Source organism: Diorhabda carinulata, chromosome 2, assembly GCF_026250575.1.
Source record: "Diorhabda carinulata isolate Delta chromosome 2, icDioCari1.1, whole genome shotgun sequence".
In the NCBI taxonomy this organism is placed as follows: Eukaryota; Metazoa; Arthropoda; class Insecta; order Coleoptera; family Chrysomelidae; genus Diorhabda; species Diorhabda carinulata.
This window is the reverse complement of record NC_079461.1, coordinates 27646878-27669108: the sequence shown is the minus strand read 5'-3', so window position 1 is coordinate 27669108 and position 22231 is coordinate 27646878. Positions and strand designations below refer to the sequence as shown.

The window sequence follows — 22231 nt, the reverse complement described above, 5'->3', positions numbered from 1 at the left end:
ACATTTGCGTTATCTTCGCCGAAGTTAAAGTACTATATTTGACTTTTCAATAAATTATTATTGTTGATGTTTATTGAAAATCACAATGGATGTGGGAAAGAACGAATTGATATTTTAATGATATTAGTATATGGTGATAGGCGTAGAAGTTAACAAGAAACGTATAATATTTTTAATAATTTATATTCTAACCGAAATCCCATAACAAGTTCTACTGTCGGTAAATTAGTAAAAAAGTTTAACAAAACTGATTCGGTGAAAGATTTATCCAAATCAAAAAAACTGCATCAACTGAAAACAAATATTTAGATATTTGTGTCCTGTTAGATGACGATCCACACTAAGACAAATATACAAGGAATTGCCAAGTTTTAAAAATCGCATAGCTTGTTTTATGGAAATAAATGGACATTTTGAGCATCTGCACCAGTTTCGTTAAACTTTTCATTAAATTACTGACACAGGCCTTGTTACAAGATTTGTATTAGAACATAAAGTAATAAAGAATATTCAAATTTAAAGAGTTTATTCAATAGTAGCCATCTAAAGGTAGTCACGCACTTGTCGTCATCGTCCGATGACGGACGGAGCGTTCACAACGGACGGATCGGATTAATTTCGACGGCTGCGCACACAGGTACGTAAGCTCCACAAGTTACCGATTCCGAAGTCTCTCGCCAGTCGTTAATTTGAGTGGCATTCTGTCGCTGTGGAAGTCTCGTGCGTTTTGTTTTTAACTTCGTTTATTATAAAAATTTTAATTTTTGTCATATGTACAGTATGGATAATGGAGAAATTATAATAGTTTCTTGCTTGCTGGCTGAAGAAGAAGAGAAGAGTATAAGATGGCCAGAATGCCCTCAATTTAGGTTCATCAAATCAATCATAAAAGACAGGAGTATGAAGAATATCATACCACATTATTGCCCTGATCTGATTGATGATGACTCCAGATCCAACATGTGCTAAACGTCGGACTAAATATTCTAACTACAATCGGCTCCGTACGGAGAGAAAGAAGGGGGCGCGTATATTCCAGGAATTCCTGATACTGTTGACACTGTACGGATGATTCGGAATGAATGCCCCTTCTCGGATTCTCGACAGCATTGCCGATCTCCATTTGAATCAATGTTTTTAAGCATATTCGGAAAATCCGATCCGTCCGATGCGTGCGTGTGCTCCGTCCGATGTCGACAAGTGCGTGACTACCTTAAATGTACAATAATTATTGTGACTTTGGTGGAGATACTATTATGGAACTTAGATGTAGAGAATACTAAATGAAAAATAATCAGTATTTCTTAGGGATTTCTAAAAACACAAAATAAATAGTGTAATCCATTTGAAATAACAAAGTTCATTATTTTTCCGGGATAAGGAAAGATCTGACAACAATGTAAATACCACCATGATAACGGGCTTATCACAAGACCCTTGCGAACAAAAATTTATAAAAATCGCACAAGCCGTTTCCGATATTAATTTAAAAGTTGATGAAACTTTTTTGAACACGAGTTTTTGTACATATTTGACGAAGTCACAAAAATAAAAAAAAATTATGCAACTATTACACCTAATTATAAAACAAAAAACCAAAAAGTGTGATGTAAGTGATAATCATAAAGTTTACGTTCGAGTGGTGAAACACATCGTCCAGTTTGGAATCGAAGCCCCAATTTTTTTTCAAATTTTCGTTAACCATTGCAAAGGACACTCAATAAGTAATCTATTAATAAAAATTGTGATGTGGGTATTTTTTATAACGCCAAAAAATTCATATAGTTTGAGTGCTGACGAGCATCGTTCGTTTTGAAATCGAAGCCCACTAATTTTGTCAATTTTTTATTAATTATTGAAAAAGACACTTGAATATCGGATAAAACTCTTTAACCAATGGTATACGTAATGTTCTACAGAAATTCTTGGAAATCTGGAGAGATACCACATATTTTAAAAAATACGCCAAGAACGAAGCAAGACATTTTCGTATGACAAATCTACGTAGATTCTCCGTATTTTCTTCTCAAGAAGTGCGGAAGACAGAATCTAAATATAAATTTGCTCTAATTTACAATTAACCAGAATTTGGCTGTACAATGTAAATTGACAACGCTCAAACGTTGAGTGTATGATTTTTTTTTTGAGTTATAGAAAATACTCACATCATAATTATTGGTCAGTTGTTTTTTACATGATTGAAATTTGCAATATAATTTTTTCTTATGAAATTATATAGTCATAACATATCTCCTCTATTAACATTCTTTCGCCAAAGTTCAGTTTATGTTGTAAAGAAATAGTCGTAGCAGAAATCCGTGGATAACTTCCCACGGGTCTTGTAAGTCTTGCATTGAGCCTAAATAAGTTCAATCGTATTAAATACGCTATGGTAGGGTGGTTGCCTTAAGAATTCATTACCATGATTTCGGAAAGTTCATCAATGACATATATATTTTCTTTTCGGTTCATCTTAGTAATTTTTAATAGTTCAGATCTTGAGAAGTAAATCTATTCTAAGAAACTATCACGTATACCTTGTAGTTGGTCTTGTGAATCGATCTTAAGTTGCTATGTTTGATTTCTATTGATAGAAGATAGTATGTATGTAGGTAATGTGTATTTGATAAATCGTAGATTGAGTTACGTGATGGAACACCGCCTTTATTTCTACTTTACAGTGCGTTTAACTTTGCCGTTTCAATTTATTAAACCCTAAATATTTTACGTTTTGAATTGCGTCAATCAAGTTTACATGTACTTACTTGCTAACTTTGAATGTATACATGTATACATTCGAATATAGTTTCATTATGTTATTTTGGATTTAAACTATGGATAGCAGAGTAAGTTTTTATGAAATTTTAAATGGGTGAACTATAATATTATATATTTCCGGAGTACTTAGGTATTTAAAACATTTTTACATGAAAAAGTTTTTTCACAATTTGATTTAATCGATCTAACTTTTCTCCAGTAAGATCTATTTACTTCTATCATTGTTATTGTCGCTTGTTTCTTTAGTTAATCGAACCAACAGAAATAAAAGTTATTTGTCTCTTAAATAAATATAAGACTAGAAAGTCGACCTCAAAAAGGAGTGAAAAATATGTTCTTATATAAGCCAGCTTTAAATCCTTGAAAAAAATGCGATATGTCAATCACACCGAATAAAATGTGATAAAAATCATCTTTGCACATTGATTTATACTTTTGTATATGTGGTATTTACCAGAACTGTGAAATAAGCATAGATTGCATATATTTCTCATAAATCACGAGTAAGGAGTAGTCAAGTTAATGTAAAACCAATCCAACTACTTGACAACACCAATTTAACAAAAAGCTCATGAGAATCAAACCGTTCGAGCTGTTATTATGATACCAAAAGCGGAGTAAAGCATAGTTATACATTATTTATAAGCTGTTTAATGAGTAAAACCTTAAATAAAATAGAGAATATCATCTTAATTTTTTTCTTCCACCCAAATAATTCTAACCAGAAAGATAGCTCAAAATAGTGGTTATTATTTTATCTGATAAGTTCTAAAAGCTTTTAATAAACTTTAATTCTCCATATATCTTAAGCAGTGATTATCATGATTTTGAGGATTCCATAATAAAAGTCATCAAAACAACCAACGCATATTAAAAATTTAAACAAAATTATGAACTCGATGTTTAAAGAATTGGAGTGATAATAACAATAATAAATATTAATAAAGAAAGTAGGTAGTAATCAATAATTATGTTTGTCAAATTTAGAGCATGAAAAATATATTTATTCAATATAACATACCTGCTGGACAAACACATTCGGGAATATCTCTCATTCTTCTACCATCATGAGGAACATCCCTCAGAACTCGCCTCTTCAAATGATATACAGCTTCCCGTCGATATCGTTCGAACAATCCTTCCATTCCTTTTTCCGGAGAATCCGACCTTAGTTCTAAGTAAGCTACCCTATCTTCAAGAACAGACAACCTACTCTTCATGTCAAATTCCCGCCACACTGATGATGACACACTCACAAGACACAAAACACACATCACCAAGTTTATGCCGAAGTTGCAAGTAGGTTTTAAAGGTTTTTGCGTCTTTTTTTGTTGCGCTCCCCTAGAGGTAGCGCCTAACGAATCCTTATCCATGTTCGTATTTTTTTTATACTAAATAATCATCTAAATTCGGTGTCTATTTAAAAACGTTAACAACAATCATCCTTTAGCGACTAAAGTAGTTATGTATTAAAACTCGCAGTTGTATGAATTAAACTAGTCGGTTAGGGGATTTATCATATGATTTAAAGGCCGCGTTCCTCTGCAGCGTGTTTACCGATCGGAAAAACGAGTTTGCGTATTATCTATGCAACCTCTTCGATAGCCGCGGTTCGACTGCTGAAAGCTCCATACATTCGTAACTTAGAATGAACATCAAACAACTTTCCGGATGGGGATGAAGCAGTTCTCATTTTCGAGGGTGGGGGTTAACAGATTATATTTTTTTTTAATCCAAGTAATGAATTATCGAATTATTTATTCGTACAAATATTATAATGTTAACTGTTTCTTTTATAATTACTAAGTTACAGATAATATAAACTTATTTTCTCACAAAACAAGAGTTTTGTAAAAAAAAATATAAAGAGTTAGAAGAATTGAAACTCAAATTTCAACACCATAATATACAGAAGCTTCAGAAATAACGAATACACAAAAACGTAGACAACTACATAACTAACTTTAATGAACAGTTTTTAAAAGTTTCATCATTAAAATCTATCACTCAAAAAACACTTTTCGGCCATTTTCTTCAATAATAAACAACAGTACTTTTTTTAATTGAAACTACAGCAACTATCTACTACAAAATGATGCTCAGCATGTACAAACAGCTGTTATGTTATGTCCTCTTCTATTGCATGAGATGGTTGGTTGGAGGAACTCGTAGCAAAATTTAACCTTTTAAAATTTGGCAACAGGTATTCAAGTCTGATTTTTCGCAGGCAACCCTATATCACCGAGTTCGTAATAAAATAAACTTTATTTGTATCTAAGTTTCATTCATTAACCAGACCGGTACAAATTACTAGTATCGATTTACCTGTTCATACCTGACAACCCAGGAGTTGTGACAGGAAAAAAATGGGCAACCTAACATTTACCTACACTATGAGTTGCATACTTTCGATTGGAATAGAATTTATCTGTTAACCAAACCGGTGAACTATTTAAAAAATTTTTTTTTTCAAAATTAATATATAATAATATGGAATATATTTTTTGATATATTAAATTACATAAAAAATATGTTTGATCCATTAACCAGCTCGGTGAAGGTCGTTTTATATCGGAATCTTACACCAACAGATTCTTATAAATGGGAAAGGTGAACTAATAATTGGAATAGGAGAACAATTGAAAATATTTTTGACATGAATTATTCGAAAGTAGAAGAAAAATAAATAATTCGACAAGAATAAACTCATGAAGGTGTAAATATAACACAAGAGGAAATTCTTCATAGAATATGAGAGATGAAAATTTTGGATTCCAATTATCACTACTGACTTGACACTAATTAGTGATAATTAATTATAGTTGGGTTGAAAAATGTTAGGCTCCACTAAGCCCTGCACATTTCTCAATACGTTTTCGGAATTGTTCAAAAGCTGAACTTTTTCTCTAGTGATCGAACTGCGTGAGTTATTTTTTTAATATGTCACATTTAGAAGATATTCTTGATAAACTATTTGATTCACCCTTCCCGATACAAGCCAGTCCTACGATAACCCCTAATTCTTCGGCAGGTAGGCACTGCATATGCGGATAGCCAGCTCCTTCGGGTCAGCATTGCGATAGAAGTTTTCCTTTTGGAGACAGTATGCCTTATTGGTACGCCTTCAAAATCTGCTCATCGACCATGCTCGAAAGGATTTTCCTCTTAGATACATTGGGGCTGACATCCAGCATTTGGTTCGGACCTAAGACCGTACCATAAGATTACTATTTATTTAGATCTATGAAGAAATACTTGCGTGAGAAAAAATTTGAATCAACAGAATATGTTGAAATTGCAGTGCGTCAGTTTTTGCATCTCAGCTCAAAGAATGGTTTCACCAAGGTCTCAAAGAGCTTCCTGAACTTTGAGTTAAAACTATAGAATACGATGCGCTAGACTTTCTTTTTGTTTATGTTTCTAATGACGTTTTGATTTATGAATAAGATTTTGGGATCTGGTTCTATTGAATTTAATTCTACTAAAGTACCTACATCCATTTCATCATAAGCTTTTGTATCTTCTAAAACTGATTGCCTCGTGTTTTGAGAAATTTTGATCAAACGCCAAGTACTACTTTTATTCATTGCAGTATTTGAATACATTTCTTGCGCGATCTTTCGCCGATTCCATTACACCAAATCACTTAAACTATTTCCTATAATGTTAGTATTGTATTTAAAATAGTTTAAGCTTAATAAATTAATGTTTAACAGTTCATTTTAACAAATTAACATTGTTAAAGATACAAATCTGTTTTTCTATGGCAGTCTTTGTTACAAATATTAGTCTTTGAGATGTGAATTGAACAAAAAAACTAAAAATTATAGTTGACCGATGATTTCGAAGTTTAGTAAATTACTCTAACTGTTAATGCTAACCAATTCATCTCAATAACTTTTTGTCGTATTTGTCACGTGAAAAACACTTTACTGTAGGTGTAATTTCCAGATACATAATTTTTTAAAACTAATATTATGTCAGTGATTAGTTTTCAACTAAGCAAGGGTAGACTTGATAATTTGAATCGAAATTTTTGATCTCTTACACGAGACGTTCCACCTGTCTGGGTATATTCTAAGAGAATATACTAAAGAGAGAACAAGAAAAGATTTAGAACTGATTGAATTTCAAACAAAAACCATATTAAATAATACCTTAAGAATGGTTAGTTTGTAGATACTGCATGAGTTATGAAACACAAGTCAAAAATCTAAATGTGAGTGTAAATTTGGGATAAATGGGCATAAACAAATAATAATTGCTTCTAATTCAATACCACAAAGATATTTGGATGTGAATCAAAATATTTTGTACTTTATCGATGATAACAGATCATTTCATGATATTCAAACATTTATTGGAACTAGCTCGATATTTGAATACCAACCCAACAAAAAAATTTAACTTCTGTTACAATGTACCAGCTCGTGATCGTAGTTGTCACAAAGATTAGACAACTCGTGACGGAATATTATGCAATTCTGGATTTTAATTACGAAATGTTCGTTATTATCCTGACCTAACCTAATCTACCTCCATCGACATGGCAATTTGCTTTACATCCTTCTACTGAGCAGCACCAAAGAATTTTGCTGGATGTTTGTAATCTCTGTTTCTTAAATTTGAAATAATTAATTACAAGCAATTTGTTTCCCCTCTGACTTAGCCTAAAACCTACTGCTAAATGCTATTTTTAACTTTTCTCAAACACCCACACCATGTTTCTCTGTTTGAAGAATGAAGAGTGGAGCAACGAATTACAAAGTCACAAGTTGTAGTGAATCCATATTTATATCAACAATAAATCACAATAAAAGAGCTAAAATAAGAATAAAATACAAGAAAAAATGAAGAAGTAGACGATCGCAATAAATGTATTGAAAGCAATATTACACAAATGTGCAATCTACGATATGCTGTTGATATAATTTAATTTGCAGAAATCTCACAGATTTTACTGAATGAAGTAGTAGATAGTAGTGAAAAATATGGACTCTCATTAAACATAAATTGAATAAAGTTTATCCTAATATCAAAACCAAATGCAACTGTTTACTATCTACACAGAGAGAATTCTTAAGCATAAGATTATAGACGGTTGCCTGGTATGACGATATGATAATAGAAACATAACAAATGGAACATCATACACGGACGGACCGACCAACTAGAAGTAATATCACAGTAATCACAGTAGTGATTGAACGGAGATGACAGAAGATATCGGTTTAGGGGTAGGCTACATATACATCAGCTCTCCTGGTGGAATCCGTTACTTGCATTCCGCATCTTCTTAAAAAAAATAAAAAATATCTTGGAAATTTGTACAATCATCACCTGGTGGTTGAACGTGTAGAATACGCATAGAATAGGAAGAAGAAAGAAATTTATGGAAATAAAAAGAAAATAAAAGAGATTGAAGTCTGAAGCTGAAAGTGGGTTTATGGATATACTATATACTATCCGTACAGTGAGATAAAAAAGTGGTTACCCGACCTTTAGAGGGTTTAAAATGTGGTTCTATCGTTAATTACTTAGAAATCCATGCATGGAGAAAATTTCTAACGATATAGTGAAAGGAACAAAAACAGAGAAAAGTATTGATGATAATAACAAAAAGCACGTTAAGTGAGAAGAAAAGTATTATCTATTTTAGCTAATCACAGAAGTAAAACTATTGGTAAAAAAAAGTAGGTATTTGTGGCTTAAAAATTTTGAAAGAATGGCATAATTGCTCCAATAAATATTTAGATCACCTTGATGATTACCATCCTTCAGAAGAAGAGATTTTTGTGATCAGACAAAAAGATCATTTCATAATCTTAGATAATACACTACGATTTTCATATATTTTTTAAAATTTATTTTCAATTTAAAGCATTTAAATAAAATTCTGATACACCACAACCATACAATTTGAATTGTCTTTTATAGTCAATAATAACAATAATGAGAGACCAACATTTTGATGTCTATGATGTACAACTGTTCCTGGTTAATGTTTGGATGGAAAATCTAAAATTTCCCTCATATTTTATCAATCGCAGTTATCTTTAGGATAATCTACATTTATTATTTTCTAGCAAGCATTTCAGTAAATTCCTTCGAGAGGAATGTCAAGTCTTTTTTGAAACTGCGCAATTTTTCAAATTCGATGCTATCGTCAAAAAGAGTTCATTAAACTTCATCAGACGATATTTATATATCATCTGAAAGTTAATAAAAACTGCTAAATGTGGGGCCCAAGATTCCTTTTAATGTTTAGCGTCATTTAAGGGTAATTAGTTGGTGAACTCACATAACAACTTGTTAGTAGAATTTCGAATACAAAAAGGGGGTTGATGAAACTTTTTTACAGATACTTATTTGATGTGAGTTATTCAATTCCGAATGTAACACTATATTTGTCTCACAACTATCAAATTATATTTCTATTTCTCCGTTTTCTGAACTTTTGCGAAGGAAAAGCTGCGAATTAAATTGGTTGAAAATATAAACATATAAATCAAATGAAGAATGTATCAAGACACATTTGCAAATACTGTACTTTGAAGACGTATTTATATGACTTTGAATAAATAAAATAGTGGTGAACAAGCTCTCATATGTTCGACTCTCATCTTTCATCCGTATCAGTTCATTCTCTGGAGAAAAGCAACCCTTTGCAACTGCTTCTGCGGTATCCTAGAGAACCAAGAAATGTTCCCGAAGGATTTAACCAAGAAATTCAAACAAGAACAATGGTTCAAGATCGAGATCCTGTATACTTTCAATAGGCCAGTTCGACGCATATATTCATTGATAAAATTACCGACACAAATTTCGATTCAAGTATTTGTTTTCATTTATTATATACCACAAAAAATAAGTTTGACAAAAGTCCAATTCATTAAATGAAGTGTATTTTTATTAATTTGTTTTATTAGCTCAAACTCTATCAAAAGCTAAGTTAGCTTTAACATGTAAATTACTAACCAAATATAATAATCAGCCATTGGATCTGTATCAATCTTACCTTCTTTCTTCGTCGTCCACTGATACAGTTAAAGGCAAAAGATTAGGAGATTATCAATTAGAAACAACAGTAACCAAATGTACTCTACATTTTATATCCACTACTTTGGTTTTGCGATTAGATTGAAGCCATTTCAATATCAATTCAACCATCTCTCTATCCTGTTTTTAAAACTGGAAGCACCTTTTGCACGGTTTTGAAACATATATTATCACGCTACAGTGAAAGACATCCTCATTCGATTCATTCTAATGAGTCAAAGTATACCGAACACAAGTGTCACAGCTAAGACAGTTGAATACAAATCAAAACAAACTCAACATTTCTTTGAAAATATGCTTCTACTCGTATATGAGTCAATATATTTTCGGAAGTTGTCACCTATTTAAAAGTCAATGTAAATTCCTGTATACTATGAAACTTCTCAATTTAAACAATTTTATGTAAGTGTTAGGACTTAAACACACATTTTTATAGTATATATACGAGGAATATCTACAATGTAAGTTCCGTTTCTCTTTTTATCAGTTGAATAGAAAGAAATATACGCCATTTTCAAATCGCTGTGCCAACGTGTTCTTTGTAGTGTTTCTTTATGATGTCAGCTTTAATTGAAAACCGCGTCGCTTGTGAAATCAGATCTGTGATTCGTTTTCTAAATGCAAAGGAAGTTAAGTAAAATTTATCTGGAAATTTTCGAGGTTTATGGACAAAATGCTGTGATTGATTTAATGATTATAAGATGGGTCGGTAGTCAACGAAGAACGTGTTCAAGTATAGAACGATTTGGACGCTCTTCATTGGTTAGTGAGAAACTGGTTCACGCAATTGGAGAAAAGCTTTAGCAAATTTAAGTATACAATTAGTACTCTTGTCATGAAATTTCCACAAATCACTAATTCATGAAATTATTACTAAAAAATTAAATTTCTATAATATTGCTTACGTTTGTTACCTAAAACTCTAAACAAAACTAAACAAAAATCAATGAAATGGATATTCACTTCGTTCTTCGTAAGTCTAAAGAAAATGTTGACAAGTCGAGAACTCATATGAACCATTTTTGGGGACAGAAAAGGATTTTTTTTATTGATTTCTTACCACGAGGCTAAACAATAGATGCACATGTTTACTGCGAGTCATTTAGAAATTGTGCTGCGCAATACAGAACAAGCGCCGAAGACTACAGTCAAAAGGTGTTGTTTTTTCTGGACGTATTCTTCATACGGCCCGGACCTCACTCCTATCGACTTTCATCTCTTCAACGAGCTGTGATAATATGTTACCACATGGTGGTAAACACACAAGGCAACGTGTATAACACGCTATGACAAGCGCTTACAAAAATTATTTGTACAAAATATGTTTCAATTGAAGATTCTTGTACAATAAATATTTTTTCTCTATCTGCACACGTTCTTTTTTATATAACCAAACGAAACTTACTTTGTGGATACACATCGTATAAATTGCAACCATACAACCTCTGAAAATAATTGTAAAAAACAAGCCCACCCTAACAAAACCACCTGCTACTAACATGAACATGTTTTGTAACGGATGGATAACATACGTCTTCTTAATTTCCGCATATTGGCCAGATGGTCATTCGTCCGAATAAATGAACTGAAATAGAGTTTCTCTTAATCAGATTTATTCCCATGAATGTTGATAAATACAATTCCATATAATTGAAAATATGATTAACATTGATATTACCACCATTCAAAAACTGTCCTGCAATTAGTACTTTTTTTCTAATCCAACAGTCGACTTATAATGAACACACTGTTTACACTACCACTACACCAACACTCACAATTACACTATTTGATGCGAATTCCGACAATCAAGTTATCTTGTTTGTGTAATTGTTAGTGTTGGTATAGTGGTAGTGTAAACAGTGTGTTCAGTATGAATATCCAGAAGTTCCAACTTAACACTACCTAGACTTGTCATATACAATCGAAGAAAACGAGTTTTCAAATGCGAAATTCCTGAATTTTCAATAAAGATCACTTTGAAGTGACAATTTCTAAGAACTAAGACTTTTGTTGTTTACAGAATTCTAAGGATCTCAAGAATCCGAAAGATCTAGAATAAGAATTCAATATATAAAGCGGAAAGTTTAGCAGCTGGGAGTTAGTCAACGATTTGATGACATAGTGACTAAAATGACAAGTGGAAAAGAAGCTAAATAATATATTTTATATATAATAGTGAGTGCATATCAATCCATTCCACCGTTTTGGGTTAAAAACTGTTTAAATAAATATTACAGGAAGATTAAAATTTATAACAAGTCGTTTTTCTGAATTTTGGACAAACGGTAAACGTTAGACAAAAGTTGTAGATCTTTCAAATCTTCTCTAGCTGATATTTACATAGGTCTTAAGTTAAAGCTTAAGGAATTATAGGCACGGCTTTGGAATATGTGTAAAAATTTATTATTTTAATTTTAATTTCATTTTTTTGAATATGTAACTAGAGTTAATGGACATTTTGAAATTTGATTTTCAAATACTTCGCTCAAAGCCAACAATTTTTGTAAACGCATTTTGTTGAAAAATTCAGAAAATAGTAGGAAAATAATTTCCATCAAGCAAAGTGGTTAAAAATGTAATTTTCAAATTTGAATTTCTCAAGAACATGTAAAATTCTCATTTCTTAAAGCTGTGAGTATCATCCTACACCACCTTATAAATATCAGTGATAACGAAAAACTCCAAATGACCATTTTTGTATGAAATCCTAAGATCTTCAATTTTTATTCGAGCTCCTGTCGTATTTTTAAGGTTCAGACAAAAATTTCTTCATTTCATTCATCTTTATAAAAAATTCGGATGCTCTTGGAGTATAATTCAATAATTCGATTGTTTTATGTGTTCCGAAACAAATGTATATTTTTTATTCATTTATTGTTTTATTCTCAGATTCCAGGAAATTTAGCATTTATTCATGACTACCTGACATCACTGATACTCATAGATAATTCTTAAATTATTCCTTATCAATATATTCACAAATTCCTTTTTTCATTACAATTTATTTAACTCACTTTTAGACTGGAATTTTCTAATCAATTTTCCTCTATCTTCTAATCAACCTATTAATGAGTTAGGAAACAGTGGGATTAAATTTAAAACGCCCACACTTTATAATAAAACTATGTTTATTCACTCTTTAACCATTTTTTCACAGATTACAACCATGTCAATAAACTTTAACTTTATCCAATAGCGGATTCTTCAGCAAATTATAAGAGAGTATCAATTCCCAAATGACCAACATTCTTATACCTACATGACTTTTCCATCCTCAACATCTATTATATGTATAAATCATTTTCAAAATCCACGATTTGAATCAAAATTATAATTGTTTTTGTAGTGCATTTAAAATGAAGTTTATTTCCAAAGACAATTTTCTACTTATTTTTTTTTTCAACAGAATGAAATAATCTTAAGCAGTTTATTATTACATTACATTAAAAATTCGTATTGAGTTGACAGCTTAGATTAACTATATATATCTTGTAGAAAACAGATTGGCCTAAGGAGACCCTGGCAGTATTCCGATTTTCCAACGTTCTGCCGGCATCGGCTTGGCAGTAAAGCGCATAATGTTTTCGGACTGTGGAGAATGACAATGAGATGAGTAGATGCCTTTTGAATTTTCACGGAAAATATGTGTGCTTGTTGAGGGAATTGAAGTTATGAGATCTTTGTTCTGGCATTGCAGTTATATCTTTCTTATAAATAACTCTGTAGCAGAATACAGTCTAATGAACTTTTAATTACTATTGTTAATAATGTTAAAATTTCACGTTAGAATGAGACAAGTATGTTAACAAATTAGCATCACTGAATTCTTTTAAATAACTAAGACATGGGAGGTGTCACATATTCAAATGCTATTCACTGTATATATCATGATATGAAAATATAAACTTCAAATCTTATTTTAACAATTATGATTGTTGTTGGTGAAATTCAAATTTTGATTTATAACACGCTGATTTTATTGTTTCACCATGCTTCTGGAGTCATATGTCTAAATTTTACATACATTCAATAGATTATTTAAGATAATGAAAGAAAACTGTTTTAATTAATACTATGAATGTTAATATGAAATATTAAGAAGAGATAAGAAAAATATATTAGTGAAAAGATCTCAAAATCTAGCTTCTTCAACGCAATCTAGCATTCCAGTAATTAAGTTCCCACCTTGAGTACTATATTACTGACGTCCCCGTCAATATCTAATCCAATTGACTATAGTTTCAACTGTTTGGAATTTCTCTATAGTTATTGTTATTTTTTTCTGTAATCATATATGCAATGTAAAAGTATTTGAACTTTTGAGGTTAGGTGTCATTTTTGTGATTAGATGCTATTTATTACTTTAGATCTTACTCTTTAGTTTTTATTCTTACTCTATTCTCCTTTAAAAATGCCTCGAAAGTGGAAATCTGGTCTATCCAAAGATTCGTTACGGGTCCGTGCAGCAAAACTTGCACCAAATCAAGAATGTTTTGATATCAAATGAATCTCCTCTCCAGGCACGAGAACAATTGCAAGCAAGAAGAATTCATATAATTTTTCCATATTTTAATAAGTCAGCATCGTACTCTTAACCAAAGCTGTTCTTCTTCTTCTTTTAACTTCGTCTACGCATCCGCCCATGTTGCTTATTATTGACCCCAGTTATGTGCAGCTCTTCACCTTTACGAGATCCTCAAGCAAATGGATCCTGTTTAGTACGTTAGGCTCATCCACTATAAATAGTTTTGTTTTAGTTCTTTTTATTGTTAGAGCAAATTCCCCACTCTCCCGCTCTACTCTGTTTAGGAGAACCGCCATTTCCTTCTCCTTTGGAGCAAATTTTGTGGTATAATGTATATTGCTTATTCCTCTCTCAACAAGAATTCCATACTCCCATTCATCTAGAATGTTCCTCATTATAGCTTTAGCATATATGTTAAACAGAGGAGGTGATATATATCAGAACCCATCATCTATTTTGACTTCAACGGAACTACTAAAGTAAAAATTTTTGATTGAGTGATCTGGAATACCCATTTGGTTAAGTATTTCCTATAATTTATTCCAGTTAATAAAGTTGGAAGCAGTAGGCAGTTGTGCTAAGATTAGCTGTCCTAAAGCTATGAGTAATAGCAAAACGGCCCGTTCCCAGAATCATTTTGATAAAGCCTTCCCTCTCCACACGTTCAACCAAACCTATGACATTCAAAATCACCAATCCAATTAAGCAATCCAGCAGCAATTTATCAATATAACATATCGCTAATTACCCATTGTTGTAAAAGTGTTGTAAAATACAGGTTCTAAAATTTCTTTCCTTTCTCATTCTTATCTCATTTATACGAGCGCTTTGATACTTGTGTTTGGTGTTGGCTAGTAGAAGATATCGTCTTATCCATGTTATTATGTAGGAGACATGCTCTATCTATTGAGCATTGACCTTGGAATCTTATAAGCACATGTGCTGTGATATGTCGAAGAGTTTCTTTTTATCGTTCATACACCTTTCACTGTTAGCTGAACTGATGGATATCATTCTAATGTATAGTAGAAGCATAATGAACACACTTTTTACACTAGAACTACACTGTTAAATGCGGGTTTCGGTAACTAAGTTATCGTCTTCAGACACTTCAGACAGTTATGTCTGTCACGAAGCGCCGATAATGTGTTTCTGAGTGGTGGCATCGTGTGTGTGTAAATAGTGTGATCACTATGAATACTACTAACGTGTCTAAACATTCCAGCTTAGTAGTCTAGAACCTACAATCCATCAGCTAAAAGTCTGCTGTTGTCCAAGTAATTCCTCTAATTAGTCACACTTTTGTTCATATTCAACAAAAACCTTTTGCGTGATTCCGCCTCATAAATTTGACCAAACTCAGATTGAATTATTGGACCAGTAGTCGCGTTCCAAAACGTTTAATAGCTCTACAAACTTCTCGTTCTACACTTTTTCATCGTCTAAGCTAAAAATTTACTGTTTTAAGTAGTTTTTACTAGAAACCAATTGCTCGTCATTAAATGATACGGCTTTCGAGGTTTTCATTTAACTTTAAGTACATTACCTAACTCTTGGGAACCCTCGCAATCCGTAGTCTCCCTACGATGTGCCAAAGCAACGCTCCGGTCCTATTATATCAATGCAGTTGGAGATTCAATGCAAATTTCGGACGAAGAGAAGTAATGTAGAGATTCATTTAAATTTTATACAATATCTTATAAATAAAAAAAATATTTTTTGATCACACTTATTAAATGAATAACTATCTAACTGAATTATGATAAAAAGGCTCAGAAAACACTAGAATGTTGAAGGAAAATGACAAATAAAGCGAAAAATTCATAATTGTAAAATAAGTCTCTGAATTGACTCGATTTAATCAGATAATTCATTTTGCTTGAAACTTTGAATTAATTAATTAGGGAGAGTTCAAGTTGGAATTATTACGAGATGCATAAAAATTATACCAAGAAACATGGTAATCTTGATCAATCTGAGAAACAAAATAGTTATTTTCAATTCAGATTGATATCAGCAGAATTAACGTTGTTGGTTGGAATTTACAAAGTATTGCACTGCACTTTTTTAGGAATTCTATAATTTCACACAAATTTTTTACTTGTTATCTTTGTAAATTTTATATGCACCAAAAGGTCGATTATTGTGATAATCATTAGAAGCTTGGTACGCGTAGATTCCTTTACCAGCTCCATGAAGTGGTACGTATCTCCCATACTGAGACAGAAGAAGGGCAATAAACGGATTAACAGGTGGTAGTTCTGATTGATTGGGCGATGAATACTTCGGTCGTAAATGTAAATTATTGCTCAAAAGAAGAGCATCAAACAGAGGATTGTGTGACAATGAAAGTGGATCTTCTTTTTTCAGCGAATATTGAGGTGGAATTGTTACTGTGAAAAAAAATCACGATTATGATTTATTTAACATTTGTAAAGCAAAAATATTGTTTACCTACAGAATCAGGATACACGCGTGACTTGTCATTGACATATTCCACATTATTTGTATAAGGACCAATGGGAACTATATACTTATAATGTACACCATCGCTATGGGATGCTTCCAATTCTTCTCGAACAGTTTCTTTGATTTCATATTGTTTTGATGCAACTTCATATATACTTATATGTAGAAATAGGACAATAATCTGTGAAAACAAAAGTTTATAAAACAAAATCAATTAATGTTCCTAATTTGTTTGTATGAAATTTATATATGTAATAAAGTACAATATTGTAACTCAAAAAAATGTTCCATTTTTTTTATTATATTATATATCTTTCTGCTTCAAATTTTGACTTCTTTCCGTCCTGTCCAATCCGATTCTCCCTCCTATATTATCGTAGGTTCTTAAAGATACTCAGCACAGTCAAGATCCCTTGAAACTACAAGGTGTCTCATAACGACCCAACTAGTTTCGCTGTAAAAAAATACATACTTATTTTTATATGTATTTATTAGTATGAATTGAGAGATTAGAAACAAAATTTTACTTTTTAATCACGACATTGTTTAAATGATGGCCATTAAGTTGACGACACTCCTCAAACTGTTGGCGTACATTTTCAAAAACTTTTTGAAGAAGTGGTCGAGGAATATTCCTGATTTTTTTTTCTATATTGTTTCTTAAAGCTGTCAAATTTCGTTAATTATTCTAGTAGACCACGCTCTTAAGATTAATCCCACAAGAAAAAATTAGGTGGGTTCAATTCAGGGCTCCGAGGTGGCCATTCAATATCCCCTCTTTGTGAAATCACCTTTTGTGGTAACAACTCGTGTTGATGAGTTGTTAGTGGTTAGTGCGATGTGGCACCATCCTGTTGGAATCATGTCAATCGGTTATAATGCTCACATTGTTGCAGTTGAGGCCCGAAAAAATTGCGTATCATATCGACATAGCGTGCAGAAGTTACAGTCACTGCATGTCCTCTGTTGTATTCATAAAAGTAGGGCCAAATAATCGCAATTCGCCGACATAGCGACCCACAAGGTAACTTTCGGGCTATGCAACGGGCGTTTGTGTAAGGTCTGTGGATTCTTTCCTCCCCCAAAACAACAATTTTGGCGATTTACGTATCCATCCGAATGAAAATGTGCCTCATCGCTGAAGAACATGTTGAAATTGTTAAATCTGTCTAATATTGCAATCACAAAATTCAGTCTTATAACGTAATAACTTTCATGTAGAGCTTGCACAATCTGAACTTTATAGGCTTTTATGTGTAAATCAGATCGAATTATGCAGTGAATTGTGGCTCTTCATAATCCCAGTTGAGACTGACGCTGAGTTGAGGCTGTCGGATTACACAATCTGCTACTGACTGAGTGTTTCCAGACGTTCTTACTTTCTTTGAACGACCGTGATGAATTTCACCAATAGTGTTTCGAGTAGTATTGAATGTCTGGATCAAAGCTGAAATTGTTGCATTGCTTGGAGCTTCCGCACTGTTGAACAATGTAACCGATACAATCGTCGAACTCGAATAAGTGATCGATTGTTCTCGAAATTCGCACTCACGCAAAACGAGCGTTGCTCTTCCTTGTTTGCTTCTTACTCACTATTGAAATAGTTGAATCGTCTCGAGACACCCTGTATATATGTAACTATATATGCTAAATAATCGATCGATTAGATCCGTTTTAAATGTTTTTAATGACCCAAAATGACGTCCTTTCAGAGTTTCTAATCTAGCAGAGAGGAGAAAGTCGGGAGGTCTCACGTCAAGTGAATGAGGTTATTGAGGAAAAATAGATTTTTGTTACTGGAATGACATAATTCTTCCCCATTTCCAATTCATTATTCCAAATCTGTTGAACGGTTGAATTCACCTATCTCTTGCTGATTCTTATTGTCAACTGGCAATCTGAACGGATTGTCGTATTTTCTGAGGTTCTCGCAATTAAAAACCTTCCGTTAAGTGGCTTAAGATTTCTAAAGATTTATGCTGCACTGTGCTTAAGTTTGAAGCAATATCTGATAAAACGTCGTTGCTTGACATTGATATTACTAATTTTAGAACGTATATCAAAAAACGTTTTCACAAAAACAGTGACTATACACAACTTGCTCACTCGATCAAGTTCGGATTCTTCAATTCAAAGTTAATAGAATAAAACGAATTAGAAGATGAACTTCTAGCTATGACTCCAATTTTGCTTTCGTCATTCCCCAAACCGTTACTTTTGATACAGATGTAAATACTGACCCTGAAACACAACCTGAACCATCAAAAAGAACTAAAATAGACTAGGTAGTACAAAATGACAGGTGAATTTAATCATTATTCAAATCTCTCTCACCTACAACTTCTGTGAAAAAAAGAAAAATAAAAAAATGGAAATGATAACAAATATTTTGTTTATGGCACAATGTGGTGAACATAAACGCGTGCTGGCACATTTGCAGCCCTCTATGAGCCACAAGTATGAGTGGAATTCAAAAAATCCACATGTAAAATTAATGCACAAAGAACGATCTAAAAGATTGTTTTGAGGTAATTTTATTGAAAAATCAAAAAATAAAAAGTGATTGAGCGAAATTGTTGACAAAATTTTTGCACTTTTTCGATCATAACTTTTTAAATTCGCGGTTAATGCCGAAAAGTGTCATAAACAAAATTGTAGGCAATGCAAATTTTTTGTAGGGATAACAGTCCGCGAGATATCATTAAAAATAGCTTTATTTAAGATGCTGGCCGGGGAACAAGGGGTGGAACCTCACAAATTTGGGGTTAAACTTTCGTTGACCCTCCCCATACATCGGTAAAATAAAATTGCGTCCTAAGAAAAACGCAAGGTAAGGGTACTAAAATTGTAACATTTTAATGGACTAATAATACGAAACTTTCAGTTTTATGTGTATCCTACATAAAAATTTTAATGTTGCAGCTATCACATAGATAATCCAACATATTGAAGATATACTGATATTCAAAGCAATCAGAAAATTTACGATCTACTAGATGCACTACACATTTGTGAATATTTTGTGGAGGAGTTATGACTCTATACTATCAATTCATCTAGAATGTTGTTCGGAAGAAAATAAATCCTTTTTATTGTGAGCAAAAAATGCAATTGCAATTGGGAATATTGGTGTTATATAGTATTTTTATTGAGTGTAAAAATAGGGCTACCAAAGCGGGAATAGACCGCGTACATTGCGCAATAACAACACTTTGCAAATATACTATAATTTCTACAATTTATCACAATTTTTTAGCTCAAATAATATAATTAACTGAACTCACCCGTAGCAAATTTTTTGTTTCTTATATCCTTACGAATTTATACTCTTACGCAAAAACGAATGCCAAGCACTCAAAAACGAAAACCTACCTTCTGCATTCCGTTCTGTTTGATAGCGGCATGAAAATAAAACTAAACGAATCCGAAATGCGCTTCTTGTGTTACTTTTGTAGACAATTAGGATTATCCATTGTAGGTACTCTTAAGTGGAAACTGATGTAGTCTTTCAAGGAAATTGTGTAATCCGATGTGATAATTTCATTCAACTTTCCATTTCATACTTCTATACACGATTTTGAAAGAATTTTAAATAGATGAGTAGATTCTTATGTTAAACAAGATTATTACGATATTGATAAGTTAAAGGATTATTATTATAATTAATAATTGTTTCCATTATTCAAATATAATCAAGTTCTAAAATTCATGAGAAGTTTGTGAACATATGTGAAATGTAAAAAGAGATCAAAGTTTGATACCAGAAATGTGTTGAGTGACTCATATTTTTTTCGTTGACTTTTACGGATCCAAGGGTAAAGAAAATCGATAAGTCATAGACATGCGGCACTAATAATTATCAAATAAGTCTAAAACGGAGAACATTAATATTTTAATTTTAAACAAAGTTAAAGCAATTGTGCTAGTACCAAGAATGTTTTTGGTATTTTAAGAATATGTCCAAAGAGTATTGAAAATGAGAAACGGAAATTCAACTAACAACTAACCTTTAAATCTAAGCCCTTAAAGGCGGATTCACACCAACGGGCATAGTCAGCTCAGGTCACGGTCAGATCACCGTCCAGTCATGGGCAAGCAATTCACACAGCGCGGGCAGATTGCAGGCAGTCTGTGCCTATGAATCAGTGCGAACAGATATGCCCATCTCCATCATTCACCATCATCAGCATTATTTGCTACAATAATGCCATTTAGAAAATTTTTTATTTTTTATATCTTCCGTGATTTACAAAGGAACCTTTTGGAAAAAAATGTGTTTGATTTAAATAAATGTATTCATAAGTTGGCAGTAGTTTTATCTACTTGAATTAACATAAAATAAGAAACTAATCTTGTTTTAGTGCATGCCCTATCTCCTTCCATTTCTGCATTTTGTGAAATGCATCACTGTAGTGAGGGCTGGTTAGTAAGGTCGTATAGAACTTGCTGCTCCCAGACTTATTTAATGAGTCTCTCATCATCCATTGTAATAAAGAGGTTGAAAACAGGTGGTTGATTGTGGCTCGGTAGTTCATACTCATAGACTGGTAGCCGTGCCCCCCAGTGAGAGCACTCTCATTGAGATCCCGAGGCAGCGATCTTGACTTGAGCGTCTCTGACCGTGCCCTGATCTGACTGTGCCCGTTGGTGTGAATCCGCCTTAAGTGTCATTTTGCCTGACAGGGTGTAGGCAAATTGCCATACAACCTAGCAGTGATATTCCTTGGTAATTAATGAAAAAAATCAAACATATATATTTCAATAAATATGTTACAAAAAATTTTAAATTAAACTTATAAGAAGCTGAAAAACTTATTTTTGGAAAAATATGAAAAGCTAATAAAACGTGAACGCGGATGGGGTTGGAGGAGCTCTTAGCATTTATTTGGAAGGTGGTGTATTGATAGCGATAATATTATTTTTATTTACTTTTACTAAATCTATTACTATTCTACGATGAGAGTATGAATCTCTTTTCGATATTAGGGTGGTGCCCTTATCGCACTTCAGGCTCCACTTGCACGCTCCTACAAGTTCACTTTTGTGCGTTCCCTTCCTTTTCTATTTCCTTGCGAAATACTAGAAAAATAGAAATTAAACATGTGAGCGTGAGGTTATAATATACCTAAAAAAGTATTCTCACCATCTATTGGAGAAATACTGAACCAATTATTTTTAGATTCAAGCTGTATTTTAATATAAAAGTTTCCTATATGATATCAGTAAAATTAGAATACAGTTTACTATAGAAATAGCAAATTATAGAGAAACCTCTTTTAAGTGTGGATGTATCTAAACTATCGTTAGAGGGCGATAACCCTACAATTAAAGTCGCTTCTAAATATATTCGCGAAAACTACGTAGTGGACGACATCTGTTAATTTTCTCTTAAACTTC

The 22231-nt window shown here is 32.4% G+C and overlaps 1 protein-coding gene across 12 annotated transcripts in view; it reads right to left on the bottom strand.

Moving 5' to 3' along the window:
- The window catches only part of LOC130904180 (collagen alpha chain CG42342), a 434425-nt gene extending 430021 nt beyond the window's left edge, over positions 1–4404 (bottom strand). For all 12 annotated transcript variants that reach the window (XM_057816791.1, XM_057816788.1, XM_057816792.1 and 9 more), the window contains exon 1: positions 3800–4404. In XM_057816791.1, the coding sequence (XP_057672774.1) occupies positions 3800–4151 (352 nt within the window). In that variant the 5' untranslated portion in view covers positions 4152–4404. The remainder of the gene's footprint in view (positions 1–3799) is intronic.
- Positions 4405–22231: the final 17827 nt, after the last annotated feature.